The 26,036-nt window shown below is 37.0% G+C and overlaps 1 protein-coding gene across 1 annotated transcript in view; it reads right to left on the bottom strand.

The window, feature by feature from the left end:
* nphp4 (nephronophthisis 4) overlaps positions 1-26,036 on the bottom strand; it is a 171,423-nt gene that overhangs the window by 109,944 nt on the left and 35,443 nt on the right. The window contains exons 7-8 of the mRNA XM_032576022.1: positions 9,213-9,397; positions 4,416-4,551 (exon numbers count right to left, since the gene is read on the bottom strand). Of these exons, the coding sequence (XP_032431913.1) occupies positions 4,416-4,551; positions 9,213-9,397 (321 nt within the window). The remainder of the gene's footprint in view (positions 1-4,415; positions 4,552-9,212; positions 9,398-26,036) is intronic.

Genomic DNA, 26,036 nt, shown 5'->3' with positions numbered 1-26,036 from the left:
TGATACCAGCCCACACATGAACTAAAATCTGAGATTTTATCTTTCGGCCATATCGCCCAGCTTTAAGCTTCACCAAGTCTATTGGAGTGCTGATCTCTAATCTTGGTTTTCGGGACCAAAAAACAATAGGATCTTTTGCAAAAGATTCCCATCAAATAATTACAAACGACAAGCCATTTCTGAGCTCCCATCAGCCTTAGACAAAGCCCAAGTAAATAGTGTGTTGTTCCACACAGCTGAGGGTTTACAAAAAAAGCCCAACAGTGGCAGAATAACAGGTGATGTAGTGCTGCTTCAATGTCAGAACAAAGCCTGTGTCAACAGTGTTAACCATTGCATCCTTTCTAAACAATAGAAACAACAGCTGAAGAATTCATTGTAGTAATCATATTGTTGGCTGAGATTCAAATTTAAACTGTACCTCTGCCTTCTTAGTTCTCTCATCAGTATAACATCTGAATCTTGTTTAGCTTGAAATTCTGCTGCTGGCTGACGACACATCATCACTATATCACTCACTCCAATTGTGGAGCCGACTTGCCCCTATAAAAGTCTGCAGATGCAGGAATACGACTAACTGTTTTGGAGTGAGGAGTGAAAACAGAGGCAGAATGATCTCAACCCTTCTTGCTGCGTTGGTGTTATCACAAAACACATGGAGACAACTGAAAGGTGCTTTAGTTCCACCATAAAATGTTTTGTAAAAAGGATGACAGAAATTATTTTTTTGCATAGGTTTAAGAAAATAATGACTTATTGATATGACAGAAATAAAATATTGTGTATCAATAGTACATTTTTGGTAAGCAAAGTTTTAATAATCACATGTTAGGGGAAGATTTCAAATATTAAATTATTCTTCTAACGTAGAGGAATTCCACATTATCTTTGTTCACTCAGAGTTATAGATGACATATGACACAAAGTAGTTCTACTCTACCACAGAAGATGCCAAATAATCTGGAAAAGTTGGCGAAATTGTCTGGCAAAGTACTCGTCTATCAGGCATTATGTTAAACACAAAACTTAGACCCAGACAAGTGTAAATCATAGAATATTCTGTGAAAACATACAGACGGTGCATGGTGCTTTCTATTACCCTAAAACTCTTTTCCACCAGTCATAAATTAGAGAAACAAATTAAAACTCCTGGATTACATTTTGTTTTGGAAGCTTAAATTTAATTTCATCTCTATAAGCAATATAAAAACCATAATTGGTTATTCAACTGTTCTTTGCAAAAACCTTTTTTTAAGTGCTCATAAATCCATAAACACCAAATGTGTTTTTTTTTGTTTTTTTTACTTGGTGCTCTTAATTAACGACTTTTATGACATTTTCTAAGTACTAAAATCAGCAAGTAAGTCAATAACTGAGGTGTCAAAAGAGGAATAAAAACATTTATATGCTGCTTGATTTCCAACTGAGAGAACAACTCCAAGTCTTGGAAATGTTCAAAAAGTCTTAGTAAAGTTTGTGACGACTATCCAGCATGATCATCCATATTTACTGTCATCAAATGGTCTGAAATCTAGTTGGCAGAGCTCGGCTGACTTCCCTGAAGGCACACCTTAATTCAGTACCACTTCAACACTTTTGAAGTGTCGCATCTCTGACAGCTGAGACAGTGCATGCACAAGTACGCTGCCTCATCATGCTGCTCTTGGCTGCCAAAGTCACAGAGCATAAAGCTGTAGCCATCAGCTGATATTATCATATGGAAGTCTTACTGCAAGATGAAGTTTGGCAGCTGCGTTTCTGTCTTTTAAGAGGAAGCACGAGAAAATCCTTATCAGTCAACAACCACTGTCTGGAGAAACACGTGATAACTTGCATGCGGATGTATCAGCATGCACTAAAAACATCCACACGACATTGCCACAAATAGAGAGTATTCTGCACTTTTTAAAATATTTTTCACTTCATCAAACATTCAGAATTTAATGGTAGAGAAGGTGAATGTGGTGGAGTAGAGAGTGGTTGAGGATCTGTTGCTATTCTGAGATGATCCAGATAGCAACTGAATTGTTCCAACAGGTTTATTAGAATTTATGAACTTAGGTGATCATTTAAAAAAAACGGTGGAAAAAAAAAGCTTCTGCAAAAGCATAAATATATTTTATATGAAGTGACTGTATGTATTTTTTTGTAAACGCTAGATGCAACGGAAGTGTCAGTGTAAAAACCTAAAATATTAGTTTGTGCTTGTTTAACTATGGGGACCATGAACACCCACAGTAAAGCTAATGAGCATCATGAAAGCCACTGCTGGCAACAGAAGAGCATATTTCAAAATCAGCAGTGCAGTCACAGGTTTTGGACCCTGTGGCAGCATAACTTGAGTTGGTTGGTAATTTTCTCATTTTGCATTCATATCCAGTGGCAACATTTTTGAGTGAAATCTCTCAACATTGATTGACAGACTGATGTAAGTTTTAGAGCAGACATCCATGTCCTTCTCTACTTTAACCAACGCTAGTCACTGAGCCTCAAACCCAGCAATATCTCCTTAGCCAACTTAGAATCAGTGTTTAATTCTGACTTGATCATTATTCCCAATGATCTTCTTAGGAATAGACTAGATATTCACAGACCCTAGCATTACTCCTTACTTGTATTATGTTTCTCAGACTAGGATAAGCTAGACGGTGTAACTATGTCACTTTGTCTAATTATTATCCATTCTGAGTTAACAGGCTCACAGAATATTTTAAACTTTATGAAACAAACAACCATATAAATACCTACACAGAAAACTGACTGTCAACAGGTTGCCATGGTAAGAAGAGACATTAGTTATTATATTAATACTGATGTACCGTGTCATCCTGGTGACATTGTGACTGCTTGTTTTTCTGCTGCTGTTAATTGCTGTCCTATTGACCCTTCATTGTATACAGGGCTGTACTCAGTAACATCGTAGGGGCTTAGCCTCAGAATGTGCAAAGTGTTGAGGGCTCACCCACACACATAATTACTGCAGTCTTTTTGTGTATTTTGTAATGCTGGGAGCAGCTGTTTAGTATCGACTTATTTTACCAGGACATGTTGCCAGCGCGGATTTCTCCATCACTGGGTTGTTCAACTTATATGACCGAAAAACCTAAACATGAGCAAACTACACCTTAATTTAATACTGGAGAAAAAAGTGAAAATCCATAAAATATCCTCATCTAAGTTAATATAGTCAACAGTTATGCAGTAAAAATTACAAATACAGGGAAGAATTGGGATAATTTGGTTTTAAATTAGAATAAGAATTTATTCTTTGTCACTGTACACATGAATATGATCTGTAATATCATTTTTTATTGTAATGTTTGCGTTGTGAACCACAGGACGAATACTCTACTATGGTAAGAACTAATGGAGATTCTTAAAAAAACTGTAATCTGTATGACCACCTTGGTTAGTGTAGTCAAAAGGAATCAAGAAAATGAGCCACTGCTCACACTTTTCCCCTCTTCCTCTCTTGTCAAGTCGGTCTATTTGACAGTGTAAAAGTTTTAGTTTCTCATGCACAACATGGAGGTGTGCGTCTGTCTGCCCTAGCTGGAGGCCTTTTTAAAGTGGAGCACTATGAATACTAATCACTATGTGCAAGCAACCTGACCTTAGAGCAGTTATTGTTAATCATTTCTTTTTCTATATTTTCAAAAGCACGACTGTTTGTTTCAGTTGCTTGTTGAGATACTTTTGGTTATAGCCAGATGGGACCTCCTGGCACAGCAGCTGCAGTGCAAAAAGATATAATAAATATAATAGGCTAATTGGAGTTCTCCTGGCTTAATATGGATGTGATTGGGATGTAGTCCTTCCAGAAAGCCCGGAGGGTCACTCACCGCTTCCAGCAGACTGCTCTTAGCAGAAGAAAGTCTCTTACCTGGATCATCTAAAAATAAGACCATTGCACTTAATGACCCCCCCCCTCCCAAGAGTTGTATCTGAAATTATGTTAATTGCATCTCTAAATATTGTAATCTGGTTTATAACTCAGAAATCTAAACTTGTACTGTAAAACCAATAAATGATCGATAACAGAACACCAGCATGTCGTCTACTCTTCCAATCATAGCAGCTCAGAGGTAAATGGTGACTTGGGGGCCATCGCTGAAACCATACACTGAAAATGTTTGGATTCAAACTCCTTAAAACTTATCTGCACGAACAGGAAGCTCACACAGCAAGTCGAGAAGAAAGGATAATTCAACTCCGAGCAGATCTTTTTGCACATATTACTGTGAAAATATGCTTGAGTGTTTGACAGCTTTTTTTCCTCTCATTTTTATTCATGTAAAGATGTTTTCTATAAAGATAACTTCCTGGCTGGGGTCCATTTCAAGAAGAGGTTGATACCAAGCCAGGATCTGGATTTAGGATTAACACACTCTATAATACATGTGTGTCCCTCTTACCATAGTCTCTCGGCCTATGGGAGCGGAGAAGACGTACTCTAGCTGAAAGACGATTGCCAAAGCCTGATTATTGGCCATTTTGATCTCCAAGCTGCTGCGAAGGCCCAGCATCTGAGGACGTGATGATGTTGCGGAGCTAAAGAGAAAGCAAAGAGATATTGATGTGTAATGTAGGCGTGAAAAATGTGATGGCGGTAATGAAGAAATAACAACGCTTTTCCAAAATGTGAAAGGTTTTAATATTTCTCCTCCTATAGCTATATTTTCCATTAAAAGTGAAACAAAATCAATGTGCTGGAAGATTTACAATCCCTTACTAAATATTTCCTGGCAAGCACTTGCCTCCTGTGTGAGAAATGAAACGGCTTTCTATGTATTCGTCATTCACAGTTTGCATACACCAGAGATGGGAGCATACTGTGCAACGCTTGCGTGTCATGAGGTGGGGCCGAGTGCCTTTTCTTCCTTTCGCTTCACAGCCTCTCTTGAGTCAGTTTTCCCCCTCTTTTTCTCCATTTCTAAAACCATCCAGCATAACACAAGCCAGACAGACTGTCAGCTATCACTGACAGCACCAGTGAGAGTCAAACACCATAATTACTGCGTACACTATAGGGGTACATCAAACCAGATTTACAACAGACATTCCCATCTTCAAAAATAAAAAAAGGAAAGAAGTGCAAAAAAATTTTTTAGTATGGAGAAGATGATGATTATTGTGGTCATAAAACACGAGTCGCCAGGCACAGATTGTGGGTAAGCATCTTGATGAGTTTGTTGTATAGTTAAATGTTTGTACATACATTTTTGTTATGGTAAGAGACCCGTGTCATCACACATAATCATAGTTTCTCCAAGGGTCTGGTATGCAGCAGAGAAAAAAAACAATACATTTTGATGTGGATACCCACTTTCTAGAATTTGTGTGTCATGTTTTGAGTTCCCTAGCCTATTTTGCCATTCCAGTTTTCTCACCTTTTAAATGGAATTATTTCATCCTTCACGCTACTGTTTTGTGCATTACTACTTTATAAAACTGCATAAAATATCCCAGCCAATTACCCTGACAGGCACAGCTTAAATAAGAGCGCTCACACTGACAAGAATGTGTGGAAAAATGTCAGAACACACATTCGGTGCATGCAGTGGTTTCTAGTAAGGTTGTCCAGTGACAGCATGTGGGCGAACAGTGTTATGTTTTCAACCAATTAGGTATTTTGGAGACAGTGCTGTCAGCACAACCACATTTCCTAACGCCATTCACAGTAGGTATAATTAAGAAAGGACAAACTTTGAGCAATGAAATACAGCAGAATTAGGGCATCATATAGAAACTGGAGAGGAACTGTTTGACCTTCAGCCGTGAACTTTATGTTTGCAACCGAAGCCAGAATCCCCACATTACCTCCAAATCTGCTTCAAAGCAGAATACTTATCAGAAATATTCTCATTTTTGTTATTTTGTAAAGAAGCAGTGCAGAAACGTAATAAAAAATGTTTTACTATTTGTAGGTAGGAAAATGTGTAAGACTTACCCACAGTATAAAAATATTTAATAGACTGCCATGACACATATTCCCAATATTTCTGAAAGAAAAAATTAGTAAAAAATTTCAGACCTGCTGCTTAATGGCTCGCTGATGCGCCCACACAACTCATTAATTGGAACTTCTATTTGTGTGAGCCAAGAGGTTTGTGCCGTCACCAGAGCAGCGACTGTGGGTTTCTGGGGACAGCTTGTGTATTCTGAACAAAGTGAGCTGTAATGCAAAACGTATCAGAGGAGTTGTGCTGTTTCTGGACAGCTGGTAGAAATCCAGCCACAAATCAGAGGAACCTGCAGGAAAAATGCATAAAATTCACACGTGCAAAACCTGTGTCAACAGGTCATTACACATGAATGTAATTCTGCACATGTGCAAAATCATGGGAAATTGAAATGAGAAAATGTGATAAAGCTCATGAAAATGTTAACATCTTAATAGATTGAGATATATGAAACATGAATATACTTGCTTTACATACATTAAACACAAGATTTTTGAAAAGCTGTAAAGTGGAATGTGTGAAGAACATATAAATATGCCTGTGAAATCCATTAGATTACAAGTGATCTCCATGTGAAACATAAAATACAGTAAAACAGGCCTTTATATGCAAGATCTACTGTATATTGTGTATTAACATATCTCTGGAGGTAAACATTTACCCATGTTTTAGCATTTTTTAACATATAAAACATATTCTCCACATTTTGGTGTGCTTATTTTCAAAAGTGCTTTTAGTAACCTCATTTGGAACATGCAATCACGTTTCCACATTGAAAAAAAAACCATAGAAACATGATGCATTCAGGGGAGTTAAAAACCAATTCAGTTAAAAGAAAAACAGCTAGTCCTAAAATATTTATGAGATTTCAGAATGTATTGTGCTAAGTGTCAGAGATGAGATTTCCTTTCACTGAGTGGATTGATGACCTTACATCACAACACCCGCTTTGGAAAGGTTGACATTGACTTTTTTTGTGGTCTCAATAAGACTCAAAGGCCAAAGCATTTCTTCTGAACTGTTACATAATTATCAGAAAACAAAACATTGGTGTAAAAAATAAAGTTGTTTCATGTAGGTCAAAGATGATGCAGTGTTGTGTATATATATATATATATATATATATATATATATATATATATATATATATATATATAAAGCTGTTACATTCACACACTGACAGACTTTCTGAAACATGAAAATTATTTTAAATTCAATGCTTAGTTAGTTTACTAAATCTTCCAGGAATCATAAGTTAAGGCTCTGATGTACTATTGCCTTGTGCAAATTCTGTTGTGGCATTAAACATTTATTTAGTATTTAATAATGCATTAAACTGCAAAGTAAGTAGCTAAAGTGTGTGGACATTGTGAATTCTGCCACCTGCTTCTGCAGCATAAGGATTTTCCAGTTTCCTTACCAAATGGCCAGTTTGGTCAGGAAATTATTTGAATAAATCCAACAAACAAATATTAACTAACTTTGCTTGGGAGTTAACTGCTAATTGCAGCATTATTCACCAGAGAAAAAAAAGCATATCTTAAATTACGCCCTTGACACCGATGATATAGCTGCTAAGTGGAGGAGGAGCAGGTAATGAGCAATACAGGCGGGAGGAGGAAGTGCATAAACAGAAGGATTCTTCATTTATGCAAATTTATTTGGAATGCCAGAAGAAGACATTAAAAGAATTTGCCAAACCTTTTATCTGAGCTGGGAAACACAATCTGTTTGCATACTTCTCACAATTTTATTTCGTTTTGTTCTTAGTTTGGTTTCAATGGATGTATCAAAACTCTACTGACAGGATTTCATCATTCATTTCTTGTTTTTCTTTTTTTTTTTGCCATTGTCGCCTCTGGATGCAGCAAACAATAGCATTACGAAGTGGAGGACTGCAATGATGCAACAGCAGGCTTTTATTGGCCATCAGACTCTGCAACAAAAGCTGTTAGGACATCCCAGGGTTTTGGGTAGGCAGAAATAAAAACTGCTATTTGAGCAAGACTTTACAGTTTTCACCATGACAATAATACACTTCAATTTGTGACCATTAAAAACTGTCCAAGTCTGGTTAAAACAGACAAGCATTAAAATATTGTGACCTATGAGCAGGTCTGTATTAATGTGATCAGTTTTGATACGATAATACAGCCATTGCTTTGTTAAAGTACTTATACCTCTTCCACAATTTGTCATGTTACAATCAGAAACTTCAGTGTGTTTTATTGGGATTCAGCATAAAGCTGAAACTTATTATGAAGGGGAAGAAAATTATTCATGGTTCTCAAAATTTATTCTCTGTATAAATCCAGCCATTTTGTGAAGGTCTACGTGTTTTTTGTTTTTTTTTAAAAAACATTAAAGAACAGCATCATGAAGACCAAGGAACATCGCAGGTAAGTTTATGCAGAGATTTGTGGAGACGTTTAAAGCAATACTAGATCCCACGCTTTGAACATCTCACCGAACTTCACTGTTTATTCCATCAACAAATCTGGCATCTAAGAAAGAGTGGCGAGAAATTCATTTCAAAAAGTCATAAGAAGTTACAAAGTATTAATTTAGTTGAGTTCAAGACAAATGAATGTCACCCTTTCCATAATATTTGGCAAAAATCATGCATACTTTTCCTTCAATTTCTAAATTATGGACAACTTTTTGTGGGTATACCACATACAATTGTGCACAAATTTCTAGCTTTAAAATTACCAAATGTGAAAAAGTTTGAGGTGTGGGAACACGTTTACAGTGCACTGTATTTTGACTATTTCATTTAGATCTACAACATTTCTACATAACCCCTGCTATCAACCCAACCGCAGAAAGAAATTCAAATTCAAAAAAGAAAAAAATTGTCCCAGCCATCTAGAAATACAAAAATCAGCATGTAAAGCAAAAATATAGTGTGTGCTGCAGTTCCAGAGAAGTGAGAGCAGAAACGGACACCAGGAATAGTACTTTGCCCTGATATCTGCCAATATTATACTAAAATGACATTAATGCCTAGCAAGCTTTCTTCAAATATAAATTTTTTTGCTGACTTTATTAGATAAACTTTCAATCATTTCTCGATCAGCAAAAAGAACAGTGCTTAGAGAAGCTGATGAAATACCATAAAAATAAGAACTCCAAAAACTATTTCTGCACATCTGCAGATCTTGTCTGACATCAGAGTTCTGCTTCACCATCCTCTGCAGCCTACAGTTACAGCTCCACTATACATATACACGTGTAACTTCTGCTCACCTGTCCTTGACCAGCGTGCTCTTCTTAGAGGTGCTGTCTGTTCGTCCTCTGACTCCTGATGCAAAGGGCTCCAGGACCACCACTTGAGGCTTATCAAGGAAACACCAGCCATTGTGCACACCGACATGAAGCCTCCGTTCTTGAATGACAACCGTTCTTTGTGCATCCTCTGGTTCAGGTTGTTTCTAAGAAACAGAGAAGATCGAATTGCGGTTATCACACACAACGCTAAAGCAGTTCGCATGAACTGTTGATTTCAACAAGATTATTGTCTAGTGTCCAATGTCATGCTCATAAAGAAAATGGAGAGTCTGATGGAGCCTTTATCTAAACCCCAACTAACAAAGATTTAAAGGGCGGATGTTATGTATTTTCCAGGCACAGAGTGCCATTTTAGAGCACCATTAAATGACTGTTACTTTCAGTAACATAGTCATTTAAAATAAATGCTGCATATAGCACACATAACTTAAAAGAAATTAAATTTTCCAATTTGATGCCTTGAAATTGACATATCTCTTTAAGAAGCTCCTACTCTTTCCGACACGTCCCATTCAACACGTCATCACAACAACGTTCCTCCATTACGTAATTTACAACTGTTCTTAGGAGCATTGGACTGAAAAGTAGTTTGTATGATAAGCTCTACGGAGGAGCAGTTTCACCAGGTGTTTGCTCACTGCTGCTGCAGCTAGTCTAGAGGAGCTGAGTGACTGAGGCGTGGGAGAGACTGCAGCTCTAGGGTAATAGGCGGCGTTAAATGAGAGTAAGTGTTTAGGCGCCACAAATGACTGCCAGAGGAGATTCATGGATTCCTTAAACTTACATGAAAGGATACAAGCAATACCAGGTGTGTTTGTGATGAGGAGAGATTATTATAACATCACTTAAAGCTCAAAAATGCCTATTTTTACAACCCTTTTAAAAAACACATCAAGCCAACTATGCCTCTCGTCACAGATTTTAAGGCAACAGACAAATCTCTCCATCTTGCTTTCTAGAAAATACTGCAAAGGAGAAGAGACAGCAGCAGCTTGTAATTATAGCCTTTATTTTGGCAAAAAAAAAGCCAATTAAATTGCTAGGATTAAATATATGTCATTAATCCCCTCTTTTGTAATATCAGATTTACTGGTACATTCAAACAAAAAGCTTTTTAAAAGTATGTATCTGATGGTGTGAGTAAAGCAAAAAAAAAAAGTTGAACTCTTATTTTTTATGAAGGCATACCAAAAGAAAACTAGAAACTCCATGTCCAATCATGTCCTCATGCTACTGTCAGCTTATTATGTTTTCTTCTCCTGCAGACTGGCAGTCAAGGGCCTTGTACAACTTTTGAACTCCATGAGCCGCAATTATAGAGGAGCGAGCAATTTTTAAGTACAGATTTTCTGTGGACAACAAAATCTGTTTGCTGAAAGGTTGAATTAGTTGATAATGGCAATGGTTTGCTGAGAGATAAAGTAAAACGTCTTACAAAGATGCAAAGGTCTATTAAGAATGTTTACTGAAATGTATTTAGGCTCAGGACCACACTATAAATGCTTAAAGTTTAATATTTGTTTGTTGAGACTGAAAATGATATTAAATATTAAACGATTTTAAATAGTTTAACATTTAGAAAAACTGCACAGCATGTTCAAGAGGAAAATGAGAGACCCTAGAAGCAATAATGTAGAGAAGCTTAACCCCTTAGCTTAGAAACAAATATTATTGTCTCCATGCCTTGTTGGACCAATGCTGCAAATCATGGTAAAGTACATGGACATATTTTTCAATAGGTTTGCATTCGTGTACTAAAAGTCCATTTGACTGATATTATGTCGCATGTTAATTTCCAAGGAACTGAATAATGCAATTTCATTTGTTGCGGGTCATAATCATTTAAATTACCAAAGATAAATGTAAAACATTACCACTACATAATGAACTCAAATAACGTGTTTTACTTTCAGAACTGAATTACTAAAATAAATTAGCCTTTCAATTATATATACTTTTTAAATTCGTCTGTATAGATAGCCTTTAAGCTGGGAAACTTGACAGTCATTCTCTTTAACTGCTGCTGAAGGCCTAGTTAAACATCCATTGATGCATTTTCCTTGCATTGATGCTTTCAGCTGATCACTGAAGCTTACAGAACACATGTAAATCACAATCTGATTCTGAAAAGGCGTGTGTATCAAGTAATTGTAGCGAGGGACTACATACTTGCTGTTATTTGTTAACTGACTGACAGTCGTCCACTGACTGACTGCAAACTGTCTAACCCTGAAATGCAAAGACACCATATGCTCGCCTCTCGTTCCCACTCCTTCCTATTTGTTTCATTTCAGTGTTCTTCTCCCTATAATGTCTCCTACTCCCACTCGCCTTTTCTCTTTCCTCTCTGTTTCCATTGTCATTCTCGCTCTCGGTCCCCCTAGCAGCTTAAAACCTTCTCCATATCCACCCACACCTTCTCAATCAAATTAGCATATCAATTCAGACGGGGGTTTTCTTTTAAAGCAGCAACAGCAGGAACAGCAGCCTAGCTTGCCTGGATACCAAACAGCCCACATGCCTAACTACTTACTGTTCTTCTCAGGTTACATCTATGCAACGCTTGACTTTATCCTCATCTCATCCATTTTACAACCTACCCACCGTTTGTATTTTTCATTTCTTCTAAAGCCAAGCTCCACAAAAACTCGACAACTTATGACATTTTATGTTTGGTTATAGGAGATTAAGGTTCTTGTCAAATCCTAGCCTTTTATCCTGTCTGAAAAAAATTTAAAAAAACAACAACAAAAAATCTCCCCAATTTCTAACCACAAATGTGATATTTTCTTTCAATAAATGATTATTTTGGTTACATATATATTCAAAACTATAAACTGTTTTACCTTTATTATGTGTTTGAGGTATTCTGTGTCACTATGCTTGACAAGTACTGCAATATGTTTTTCATCAATTTAACAGAAGTCCTGATACATTTTGAATCATGCTGGCTGTAATTTGACTTTAGGGCAGGTTATATAACTGTTTTAGTTTGCTTACACAGGTTAATGCCTTAATCAATTGCAGAGTTACAAGAACAAATTAGGATACATCAGAAACTGCAGATGGTATTGTTACATTATAGTTACCTAAAACAAGTAAATATTGTGTACAAAGTCTACATCATAATTTCTCTGTAAACTGATTTACATATTCACATCATTGCTTTGAATAACTGAAATCTCTAGAGGTGTGCGCATGTGCACCCAGAATTGGATTTTAGTCGACTTCGGTAGAGATTTTAACCTCAAGCAGTAAAAGCTTTTTTTTCTTTTGTCCAATGCTTAGTATAACAATTTGAGCTAATTTTAATCAGTGCATTTTCTTAATTTATCAGTCTGTCATATTTGAACTCATAAAAAGTACTGCAACAATAATTACCATTAAATTTATGACCCGTCATGCCCACTTGAAAAAAGAAACTAGTACGTGCCTACAGGATCTGTACACTGTGATTTAATTGCTATCATAACAACATTACTATTATTATTAATTATTATTATTATTATTATTATTTTAAATGCGTTGAGTTTAATTGTTTAATCTAATTTATGACCATTTATTTTAAAGATATTGGTATAATTAGGAAGGTTAATAGCAAATATTTTCCATATAATGCATGCCTGTTATCTCAGACTCAAATTGTTCATATGACTTTGAAGAGCTTCTGCTCTAATGCAGATGCATAGATGTGTTGATAAAAGCAATAAAGCAGCAGTTTTCATACAGACATCTGTTTCACTTTCCATTCATGTCCAAAGACTTAATTGTGCAGGTTGACTTTTCAGCAATACAACTAACTGATCTGATATGACCAGAATAAACTAAACTGAAATAAGATAATAAAGATGCACCCAGAAATAAGCAAACAGCATTTTTTGTGTGGAAGTTGTTACTATAAGAGTGAAATTTAGCCATTTTCAGTATCCACAAGATATTTGAGGAAGTAAATATCTTGTTGACCGTTCATTACCACTGTTTTGCTGAATTAGTGAAGGAGTGAATTGACTCAAAATCAGATTTACTGGAGTGTGTATATATATATATATATATATATATATATATATATATATATATATATATATATATATATATACATACAGTATATATACAGTACAGACCAAAAGTTTGGACACACCTTTTAATTCAATGAGTTTCCTTTATTTTCATGATTATTGACATTGTAGATTCACACTGAAGGCATCAAAACTATGAATAACACATGTGGAAATATGCACTAAACAAAAAAGTGTAACTGAAAATACCCCTTATATTCTAGTTTCTTCAAAGTAGCAACCTTTTGCTGTGATTACTGCTTTGCACACACTCTGCATTTTCTTGATGAGCTTCAAGAGGTCGTCACCTGAAATGGTTTTCACTTCATAGGTGTGCCCTGTCAGGTTAATAAGTGGGATTTCTTGCCTTGTAAATAGTCATGAAAATAAAGAAAACCCATTGAATTAGAAGGTGTGTCCAAACTTTTGGTCTGTACTGTATATATATATACTGTACTTTTCAGGTTTCAACCTCTTTCTGCTACGAATTATACTGGATTTGGACGTGTTTGCAGGACTATTGAAATTTTACAGTCACACGAAATGTCTACATTTCTTGGGTATACACATATATACTGATGTGAGCATTTGGCTAATTATATTAACCAATAATACAAAATGCAGAAGTCAGTTGAAAATATCAGCTCCACATCATTTTGCCTTTGGTTTCAAGTATTAAATGTTTTGAAGCACATGCTTTTGCTTGTGTAATGTAGCTAATTTTTTCTCATTAATATATAGCAAGTACATCATACCATGCATATGTTAAGTATTTATGTATATGGAACACCTTTTGTACCGAACAATAAGTAAAGCTCATATTGTCCTTTGCCATGTCAGATTGTGGTGTTTTTGCATCATGCAGCTGATGTAACTACACTTTATAGAGTTAAGATGTTATACCGCCTTTAGTCTCACTGTGACAGAGTTGCAGCTATCAGCACAAGTGTGACAGGATATCTGTAAATAATTGCTTTCAGTGACATTCACATCATAATGATGGTGTATATTTCCACAGATTGTCTGCGCTCACTATTTCCCTTCACTGCAGCCTGTGAAGGATGACAGGCAAATGGGTTTGTCTTTTGTTGGACAGGTCTGTCATGAAGTGTGTCAGAGAAAAAATAAAAGAAAGACAGAGAAAAAAGTTGTTTAGAAGACAGCATCAGTTAAAATGCTGTTTTCTACTCCTTCTGTCCCTCCTTTCTTGAAAGTTCCTTTTTCATTCATTTCATTGCTCCCTTTTTCCTCACTCTGTCAGTTTCTCTCTCTACCTATCTTACACACTATCCTCTTTCTTCCCCTTCTTGCCTCTTGTCACAGATTTCTTCCTCCCCTGCCTGGAATATGAATATTTTAGGGCTAAGAAGCTTACAGGAACAATGAAATGGCCCCAAAGTTAAATTATACTCCATTTCTGTAGTCACTGAAGAGGGAATTCTCAAAGTGATGAATACACCGGTGGATCATGGGTGTGCCCCTCACCTTTTTTCTCATCTACGCAAGCCTGTTATCTAATTTGGTTTTATTCATGTGTTTGATATGTCAGTAACTACAACTCGAATTGCTCAACTTGGGATAGAAGTTGCACAAGCTAATTTTATACATCAGTCTATACTTGATATAACATACTATACAGTGGACCTATTTGCCGTTGAGTATTAACAGATGCTTCTTCAAGGCGCATATCTAAAATATTCAAACAGAAATGAAACTTGAGAAGCTGATATATCTTGGCACAAAGCTATTGGCTGGCGTTTAGACATTAGCTTCTGCAGCAGGGCTCAGACATTTTGCACTGTGCTTATTAATTAACTTTAAGCCATATTTGGTAGTTCTAAGCGTTCAAGTATTTGCGATTTTGGCTCTTTGTGGGTTGCTGCGCTCAAATGTCAGAAGACTTTTCCAATCAGTTTTTCCATTCAGAAAAGGCAGCTCACATGAGCACTACCGGGTCAATCTGACAGCAACACTCTTCGGAGTGAGTGTTGCGAGTGATGTGTTTATATTATCAGAGGAAGTAGAATGACATAGGAAACGATTTTCTAAATGTCAAAGCATGTCTCTTGTTTCATGCTGCAAGACACCAAGGCAATAAGAAAGTCCTGGCTTGCAACATAATTTAGGAGGAGATAATAAAAATCATCTGCTATAATGAACTGAAGAGATTTGAGGCTTTAACAGGAGAAAATATTTTCCATGATACAGACAACAAAAAAGGCATGTTGGAGCTCATTTCCATAAGAGCTATCTAAATAGAGATCATTTAGTCCAGAAGTATGAAAGAAAAACTTCACAAAACTTTTTTGGCTATTCCTCATATGCGCTTCCACGTATCAAAGTCCACACGTAGATATGTGAACGCACAGATACGCACATCTGTTTTTACAACTGTGCTCCTGGGGGATACGTTGGCAAGGGCACAAATGCTGTTGGGAAAAGAAGAGCTATGCGCTGAAAAAAGGCTGGGAACAACTCATCTGTGAATACACAGTCACTGATGTTTTGCTAATGCAGTCCATGCTAATCGTGCTACTTGCTAACCTAAGATGGGACAATTTTTTTTTTAAATCTACTCTGTAATCACCGTCTTTATTTTTTAATAATAACTTGCTCTTTCACACATGCAGCCTCCACTTGAAATCTGTTAAATTTTTTGACAACTTACACCAGGAGGACCAGATAAAAATGTTTTCAGTGCTGCTCTCAGTGGTAGAGTGTACACCACACAGGGGCTACAGGCCACAACACAGCTGTTCAAGGGTCGATTCCAGGCCCTGGATTTACTAGATGTACTTCCATTCTCTCTCTGCTGTTTTTTCTGTCAAGCTACTAATGAATGTAGGCCACTAGTGCCCAAAAACCATTAAAAAAACATATGAAAGAAAATATGCTGGAACAACACTAAAAAGACATTGTGTCTGAACTACAGGCTGTAACAGTGGATTATAAGGGTTAGTGTCTCTTACATCGTTTCACTTTTGTTTTAAAAACTGAAGTCCTCTAAAGTTTCAAATGGCACTTTCATAATAGAATCAGGAGATAACATCTTACCAACAAAGCTTGTTTTAGATGTAATTTACTGCTCCAACTGCTAAGTGAGGCAGGTGGGAAAAAAAGTGAGGGTGACAGATTAGTAAGCAAAACTAATTTAGAGAGAGACACTAGCAATGAAATGGAAGTGCTGAAAAATGAAATGAGAGTTTACAAAAAAGGGATTTGAAATAAATTAAAGTACATTCTTGGAAAATTTCAGAAAAGTTAATACCTTTATGGCAATGGAATTAAATGAGTGGGAAAGTTTCCCTAAATGCTCAGAACAGAGAACAAGGATAGCAAAATTTTTGACCATTCAGTAAAGTTCAATTAAAATGAATTTTTTGGGCTGTAAGACATTAACATATTTAAGTCTTGTCGATGAGTTATTTATAATGTATACACAAACCAACGAGTCACCTTACGACAAACGTGTTTTGTGGTCCACTGCCTATTTCATGTCATTTCAGGTTTGGAGAATTGATCAGACCCTTCAGTGAATCATATAAAGGCACAAAGAGCAATTTGACCCTCTGCATCTCCAAGGGCCACTGGCACTGTTACAGCCTGTTGGTTGTGAATAAGGTTCATTATCCTAATTATCCATGCCTTTTATCCACACCTGTGTGTGGATGAAAGGTGTCCCTGGAGGGACATGTAGGATGATCACAACTCTTAATTTTCCAGCACTCATGCTAGTTTTTGTTGTGAAGATTTTATGTTTAACATGCATTTGGTTATTTCATTTAAAACATGTCTTCCAAAAGGTTTGTTGATTTTCAGTTTCCAAATGATTTAAAATAAATTAAATGCTTACCTATATATATATATATATATATATATATATATATATATATATATATATAATTAGGTCATCCGCACAGAAGGGGTCTCACTCCCAGAAGGAACAATAGCAGACATAGAGGACAGTTACAAGTACCTAGGTATACCACAAGCAAATGGCAACCTCGATGAGGTCACAAGGAAAGGAGCCACAGCTAAATACCTCCAACGAATAAGGCAAGTCCTGAGAAGCCAGCTCAATGGCAAGAACAAAATCCGCGCAATAAACAGCTATGCCCTGCCAGTAATCAGATACCCTGCTGGAATAATTAGCTGGCCAAAGGAGGAGATAAAAGCCACTGATATTAAGACTAGAAAACTACTAACAATGCATGGAGGATTCCATCCCAAATCCAGCACCCTGAGACTGTACACGAGCCGCAAGGAAGGAGGCAGAGGACTAGTGAGTGTGAGAACCACAGTCCAGGACGAAACAACTAAGATCCATAAATACATCAGGGACAAAGCCTCAACAGACAATGTGCTCAGTGAATATCTCAGACAACAGGGAACGGAGGTTGAGGTGCCAGAGATACCATCATGGCAGGACAAGCCCCTACATGGGATGTACCACCAGCAAATAACCCAAGTGGCTGATATCAGTAAATCCTACCAATGGCTGGAAAAAGCTGGACTCAAGGACAGCACAGAGGCCCTCATCCTGGCCGCCCAGGAACAGGCCCTAAACACCAGAGCAATAGAGGCCCAGATATACCACACCAGACAAGACCCAAGGTGTAGGTTGTGCAAGGAGGCCCCTGAGACAGTCCAGCACATAACAGCAGGGTGCAAGATACTGGCAGGGAAAGCGTACATGGAACGACATAACCAAGTTGCAGGCATAGTGTACAGAAACATCTGTGCAGAATATGGACTGGAAACCCCGAGATCAAAGTGGGAAACACCCCCAAAGGTGGCGGAGAACGCCAGAGCTAAGATCCTGTGGGACTTCCAGATCCAGACAGACAAAATGGTAATGGCGAACCAACCAGACATTGTCGTAGTGGATAAACAACAGAGGAAAGCCGTTGTGATAGATGTAGCAATACCAAGCGACTGCAACATCAGGAAAAAGGAGCACGAGAAACTAGAGAAATACCAGGGCCTCAGGGAGGAACTGGAGAGGGCCTGGAAGGTGAAGACCACAGTGGTGCCTGTGGTCATCGGGGCCCTCGGGGCAGTCACCCCCAAACTGGACCAATGGCTACAACAGATCCCAGGAACAACATCAGACATCTCAGTCCAGAAATGTGCAGTCCTTGGCACAGCCAAGATACTGCGCAGAACCCTCAAGCTCCCAGGCCTCTGGTAGAGGACCCGAGCTCAGAGGATAAGAACCACCCGCGGTGGGTGAGAAGGGAATTTTTTTTTTATATAATGCGTGTGTGGGGTTGGACGTGGGCATGTTCCACTATACAGTGTATATATATATATATATATATATATATATATATATATATATATATATATACAGTACAGATCAAAAGTTAGGACACAACTGTGTGTCCAAACTTTTGGTCTGTACTCAGTTCAGACCAAACGTTTGGACACACTGTCTCATTGAATTCAATGAGAAAGTGTGTCCAAACTTTTGGTCTGTACTGTATATAATGCAACACATTATATATATAAATACATAATGTGTTCCATTACATTTGTTCAGGAATAAGCTGCCATATGGCTTTTCAGAATCACATACTACAGGTTGTAATTTCCCCAGTAATTTTTACTGGGGAAAAAATTACTCTTTTCCCCAGTAAAAGACAACAATCCACTGGTCAAAAGTCAAAGATGCCCAACTGGTTTCACATGTCACTCCACAGGCTACTGCTGTGAAGTGAACTCATCATCAAGTTACACAAAAGCTGATTTGGGCCTTGTGACATTGTGCATTATAATAAATATATAATTGTTTGTTCAATATAAAAGCAACTCGATTATTTTACACATTTAAAAAAAAATGTTTATTAAGGCCTTGAAACAAATGTATTTTTACTCAATGCTATCATATGTTGAGATTTTTATTCTAAGCCATGCTTAGGTGTGCCCTGTAATGTGCATATTGATCGTACACCTCTCTGCCTTAGAGGAATAAATTAAATGTGACCGGAGAATTTGATCTGCAGCAAACTAATCCAACTATGTTAAACTACCCAGCGTAAAACTTTGATTATTAAAAATGTTTAGCATTCATGAATCAACAAAGTTCAAGAAACATAACACAAGCTACAAATGAGATCACAAGGGAGGATAATTAAAGGCATCTGTGCTCATTTCTGGACAGTCTCGCCTCTATGCATAGCTATTGTCGAAAATGTTTGTGGCCTCGAGAGTCACAATAAGAATAAAAGTGAGAGTTCATAGTGTCATCTGAACAAACATCGTGACATCATGAGCTGGGCGAGGTGGGGTTGGGGTGTTTAGCTGTCATTCAACCAGTTCACTCACCCCCTATGGCTCCAAGGTTGCCAGAACACATCAGATGAACTATTATTAGGAAAATATTCTAAATTGTTGTGTGACTAATACACTAATTACATTTTTCATACTTGGATAGATTTAGGACAGACTCACTTGCTGCAAATTATTGTACATTATCTGATGTCGATGAAACTTTTTTTTAGAAAGAGTGGTTAGGTGGGGGCAACAGATAATCTTTAAATAAAATACAAGAAACAGAAGATAGTTCTTGGTTGTTATTATGCTGTAGGAAGAGCTGAAAAGAACAAATACAAGGCATTAGCATAAATAAACATAAAATAAATGTTCTAACTCATTCAAACATTTCTCCTAAAAATTGTATTAATAAATAATTATACACTAGCAGCAACAGCGGGCATTTGGCAAATTATGAGGTAAACACAATGTATTTAGATTGCTTTCAAATCTAAGAATATGTTGAAATTATGCAATTTCAAATTCCAGTTTATGACTATTCAAAGATTTAAGATGGAAAAGAGCAAGAAAATTATTCAAAATATGTGCATAATTGTAGCATAACTTGTACATATAGGAACATTTCTTTCTGTCTCCTTAAACATTGTACTGTGTTATGCTTAGTTAAATACATAGCAAAAACTGGCTGTTAATGTTTGGTAGGCACTGCCTGTTGTTATTTACAGAAAATGCAGAAAATATTTCAAAGCTTATTAAGAAATAAAAAATCTAAAAGGGCTTTTAGTAAATGGTTCTATTTAACATTTGAAGTCGGTTTTTCAATACGTTTTCTTGTCAGTAGTTTTTGAAATTATCTTGTAGACTAAGGTAAAAAGTAATAACTCTGCAGATGGCAACTGTCATCTCAGGAGAATGTAAGAGTGAGAGAGAAAGCAAATAAATGTGAGCAAAGCAGGTGAAATTACACCCCACATGAGTTTTGCATCAGCCAATTAAGAAGGTAGTTATCTTACTGTGGCAAGTAGCTCTCACAAAAAAATGCTAAACAATGGCAATAGCTTCTTGTTTTTTTTATTTATTTGTTTGGTGTTTTTTTTTTTAGCAATCATAGATCTCACACGATCTGGGCTAAGAGCCTAACTGTGAATATATCTCCTTCCACATGATAATCAATTCAAACCACACTTGTGAAGCCAACAATATCTAAAAAAAAAAAGATTTTTGCTCATCTGGACCAAGGTCTTTACTGTCACCATGACAATGAGAGTGTGAGTTGGTGAGAGACAGAGTGAGTTGCTCCTCACACATTGGATATTAGTTCCCCCATATTGAGCATGAGTCATCTATGGCAAGAAACAGTTGCAGCATCATTAGCAGGCTGCTCTCATCCTCCCACGCCCCCCACTCCTTAACGAATTTTAACTGGCACTGAGCTCTCACTGATAAATCATTGTTGCCCTGCTGCTGAAACCCATAATTCCAGCCCAAAATTATTAAGTCAAACACAGTCGTGCTGCTGCCAGTCTGTTTCCTGTTCAGTTTCCGACCATTTGTCTTGACTAGTGTTGCTATACACAGCACATGTAAAATTGCACAACCACGAGACTAACGGATCACAGCAAAGTTGGTTCCACACAGAAATAAACTTCCAGCAGTGGGTCCAAGCTGCATGTGTTAAAGACATTTATCTCTTTAAAAAGGCTAAACAATACATTATTGGAAGAAAGTTTACCATTTCGAAATACAAATGTTTGTTTTGTACAAGTGATATTTTTTACCTGCCTGGTACAATCATTATTAAATTAAATCTGCAATAACTCAAAACTCTCTTTAAAAATACCAAATATTGCTAAACATGCATTAATTGTTCCTGGATTGGCTGCTTTTTAAATGCCATCTAATAGCGTGTTAAGTATCATCGAGTTAGGTATTTCAGCTTTCCAAACTGCATTTTGCTTCAAATATGTTAGATATGCTCAACAGATATAACATTTTCCACAAATAATTTGAAGCTATATTCCACAGAAAAACCTGAGGATAGGTGAACTTCTAAGCTGGAGAGAGAGCATGTGTGGCTTCAGCTGTCTTTATTCCCACCAGTGAAACACTAATACTGGGCGTTGGTGAGACTTTGTTTTTAGTAATCTTAGGTTGGTCAGTTCCTTTTCTTATTAGTTACAGGGTCAAGAAATAAATAACTTTTGGCACCAACCACATTCATAATGACCTGAGGCTGACTCATGGAGATCCAAACATCATTAATGCCTGAGTTAATTACAGTTTTAGACCTTTAGAGACGGTTTTAGCTTCAGTCTGTCTAATTTAGGTCAAAACGGGAACAAACTGGATTATGACTTAATTTCCAGCATTTGATTTGGTGGTAGAGCATAAATAGATAAGCAGTTCAGGTTCAAATTTTAAAATACTTAGACTGAACTACAGAAAACTACATAGATAAAAGTAACCACAGATTTTTAAAAGTAGTGTTGTAACTCTATTAAAGTGCCATATTGAAAGGAGTAATGTGATGGTAATTGTGACAAATGCAGCAGTTCTGGATATCTGTACAAGATTTTAAAGTCAGCTTTCATTTCAAATTTTCAACCACCTTATTTTTTTTATGCCAACTTGGCTCACCGCAGATACCTGATGTTGCAATCTGACCACTCACATCTGCATTGCCCCTCTTTCCAAACCTCTTGCATATGTTCTTTTCTCTTAGCCACGTCATCTACAAATCTAGGTAATGTTTTCACACACAGCTCAGAGGCTGTACTGCAAATGGACAGAATACAAATACACCCAAAAATACAAATGGATATTCTCAGAAGTACTGTGGTTATTTTACGCACACTTGTTTGTGACATCATCAGAAGAAGCAGGAGAATATCTGCAGGTTTAGATTTGACCAAGTAATGAAAACAATTTACTACACAATATCAAAAATAAGCATAGTATACACAGTGTTGTACATCTAGTGAGTTTGCTCATATCATAGAGAAAAAGCTGAATGAATTAAGATCTGAGAATGTTGCCCATAGTTCATGTTTCCCCTGTCATTTATGTGTATTGCATCATGGCAAAATCAAATCCCATGTTGAAAATATTCGAACAGCATGGCACTGGAGCCAACTACTATGTTGTTTTTTTATGTCTATTTAATATAGTTTAATTTTTATGTTTGCATCACCAGATTAATTTTGAACATAATTCATGTCTAGCTTTTTTTTTTTTTGGATGTGTTTGATGTTGCAGGGACCTGTCTGAAGTTAAAGTCAATGCTCCTAACATCACCTGCAATTTCACCATAACACAGGAAATAGAGAAATCTGGGGAGTTCAGGTTTGACTTGCTATGGAGGAATTCAACTGGACTCTCTAACATTAAAAATAAACCCAGTGTCCATCAAGTCAATCTATCCGGTTTTATCAGTTTCTACATGATAAAACAGACGACCCTTTGGAACAACGATGGTTAGTATCTGCTCTTAACAATTTGACATCAACATGATTTAGAATGACAGATTAAAAATAGTCGTTTCATTCCCCTTTTGTTTTCTCTCTGTCATAATAGGAATATAATGCAAGTTGAATCCTCAGAAAAAGGATGATTAAAGTATGATTTTTGTTGGTATTGTTGATGGATGATGTTCATCTGTTTGATGTAAATGACTGACTGACTTGGAGCTAATGTCAACAATACTTGTGTTACTCTTTAAAAAGTAGAAACACACATGATTCTGTAAGGGCTTGAAAACTACTACTAAATTTAGCAGACGCTCATTATGTATTTTTGTTTAATTATATGAATCAAAATCAAAACAATAAACCGATAATCCAAATAACATCATTACAACCAATTACTGATGTTATACTCTTGTATCAGTGTTCTGATTTCAATTTTAAAAATGAGAGAACATACTACTTTGTTTTAAAGTTTTTAGTAAAAACTGTGATATTCACTCCAGGTGATTATACTGTTAACCTCGAAGCGGCTCATGCATATAGATGTAATGGCATTCAAATCTCTACATTCAGCAGACCCAAATGTTGCATTAATCAAAACTGTAGATTCTTAGATGTCTAATAAAAAATTCTAACAAAACATCTGTCTCTAAAAAGATTTAGAAGCTCCAGATAATATAGCTTACTCCATCGAAGAAACAGTATAATATAGTTAAAAGAGGATAAATGTATCTTTCCTCAATAATCTGCAACGCATCCTCTGTCTTGTCTGGCTCATAGAGACTATAATCGTTTGAAGTTTGTTTCAGCTAATGTCTGGATCTTCGGTCATTACAAAGAGCTGCCTCCCATGGATGTGTGATGTGAGCCATGCCATTAAGCCCCATTCCTTTACACTGCATTGGTTATGGTGGTGACCAGCCGGCGGCCAAACCGTCCTCAGAGAACAATGCGAGAGACGCCTCCTATTTCAGAAATGCTCAACCTCCTTTGTCTTTTTTTTATAGTAGCACATCCACAGGGGCAGTCCCACTTGGAGCAAGTTTTGCTCTTTCAGTACAAGTGAAAACTTCCTGGAGCTTTGCTACCAAACTCTTTCTCGTTTCATTAAATCAGCCTTAGGCGTTTTGTTCCGCCTGCAGCATGGCATTGGTCCTTGCCTGCTCCCCTCTTCCTCTTCATCCACTTCTGTTCTCTCTGGTCTTTTGATCAAAAGCTGCGATGTTACAAAAATTCTGACAACATCTCTGGCGCTTTCATCAAGAGAAATAGATTTTATTGGGGCGGAAGGTTAGCAGTTGTGCTACAAGTCACTGAAGGTAATAAACCCTCTGACTTTGCTCAAGCTAGTGCAGGAGGGCACGCTTTTTTGAGCAACCCTGGAGGTGAATAGTGCCAGTGTTTTTAACAAGAGGGTTACAGTGTGTTTGGAGAGGTTCAAGACAGGAGTTTAACTCGGTCTAAGGCTCAAAAAGGTGTGCTATAAATGTGTGAGAAGTAGCTAGAGTAGTTCAAATTACATGCATGTCAGCTTCGGGTGTAGAATGTATGAGGGGGTGAACCATAAAAGAGGCTGGATTGGTCAGTCGAGCTGAAAATAGCAACATATATAGGGACATTACATGAAGACTGTTGAAACTACAGCCAACAAAGAATTCGTCATATGCTGTGTTGTACAGTCATCTGCCTCCTTTTCCAGGGTCATTTTTACCACACAACCCCCATTTCTCCCTTACCAGAGTAAGCACATACGTTGGTATCAAACACTTGCATGCACGCACATTCACTCAAACAACAGGAAAACTGATTCGACGGGTGAGGTGTCACAATCACTTCGTAGACAGCTTGATGACAATCCAGACGCAGTCACACGTTTAAAGGTCACACACATATCAAGCACACACCCTTTTTCCTTCTCTAGCTATTTCTGTCGCATATACACCCCGACACACACCCACACTTTAATTAAAAGCTGTAATCAAGCTGACTTCTGCATGTATTAACACTTCTCACAGACGTGAGAATGCCGTCATACAGCAGTAGCTATAAAGAAGAAAAGAGCTGTGAATACCAAAAAGAGAAAATTATTCACGCCAACATGTCACTTAGCTCACGGAGCAAAACTTGTACTTGACTTTTCAATGTCTGCACTTAGATGTAGGGAAAGTGTTATACCCATATCCACAGAAAGACTTGACTGCATACACAAGAATAAAAGTTGAATTGCTTAATGCTTGAAAATAAGTTCTACAGCTCAAAAGGCTGATGAACACATCACTTTCAGCCAAAGTAACGTCTACATTATTTTGGCAAAGACATTCTATATATTTGTACAAAAGAGTAGACAGAGTAAGGTAATCATCATCTTTTATTAAGTATAATATTTTATTAATGCTTTTACAGACTTTGAATGTTCGGTGATGTGAAAAAGTGTTTGTCCCCTTCCTGATTTCCTATCCTTTACATGTTTGTCACACTTCAATGCTTCAGAGCATCAAACCAAACCAAAAGACAACATAAGTAAACACAGACTTGATCAGGAACTTCAGAGTTGCTGGCTCTGGCTTCTGAAGGTCTGGCTAAGTGGTTCTCCTAGTGGTAGCATTCTAGTCAGTATAATTTCTTGCTGGTGCATGAACATTGCCTTGATGAGAAGGAAAGCACCCAATTCATCCAACTTACAATTAATTGTCAAATAAATTAAAAGTAGTCCTAATCAATTAACTAGTAATGTCCACTTAGACCATCTTTAAGTGTTGTAGTGTGGGCACCTCTGGTTATCCTTAAGCTGAGCCAGTTATAAGTGAAATAAAGCTGAAAAGAAAAGTGAAATGTTCCAAACAGATTCGAATGTGGGATGGAAAATGCACTTTATGCAGTCCTGTTTTGAAATATAAACACTCCTAAAGTTTCACCTTAATAGCGCTCATTTAGCTGGGCTGGATGGCGAAGGAACGTCGACTTCGCAGAAAAAAATCACTGTTTTG

Source organism: Xiphophorus hellerii, chromosome 1 (assembly GCF_003331165.1).
Source record: "Xiphophorus hellerii strain 12219 chromosome 1, Xiphophorus_hellerii-4.1, whole genome shotgun sequence".
Lineage (NCBI taxonomy): Eukaryota > Metazoa > Chordata > Actinopteri > Cyprinodontiformes > Poeciliidae > Xiphophorus > Xiphophorus hellerii.
The sequence above is the reverse complement of the archived record's forward strand: the minus strand, read 5'-3'. Positions and strand labels throughout refer to the sequence as shown.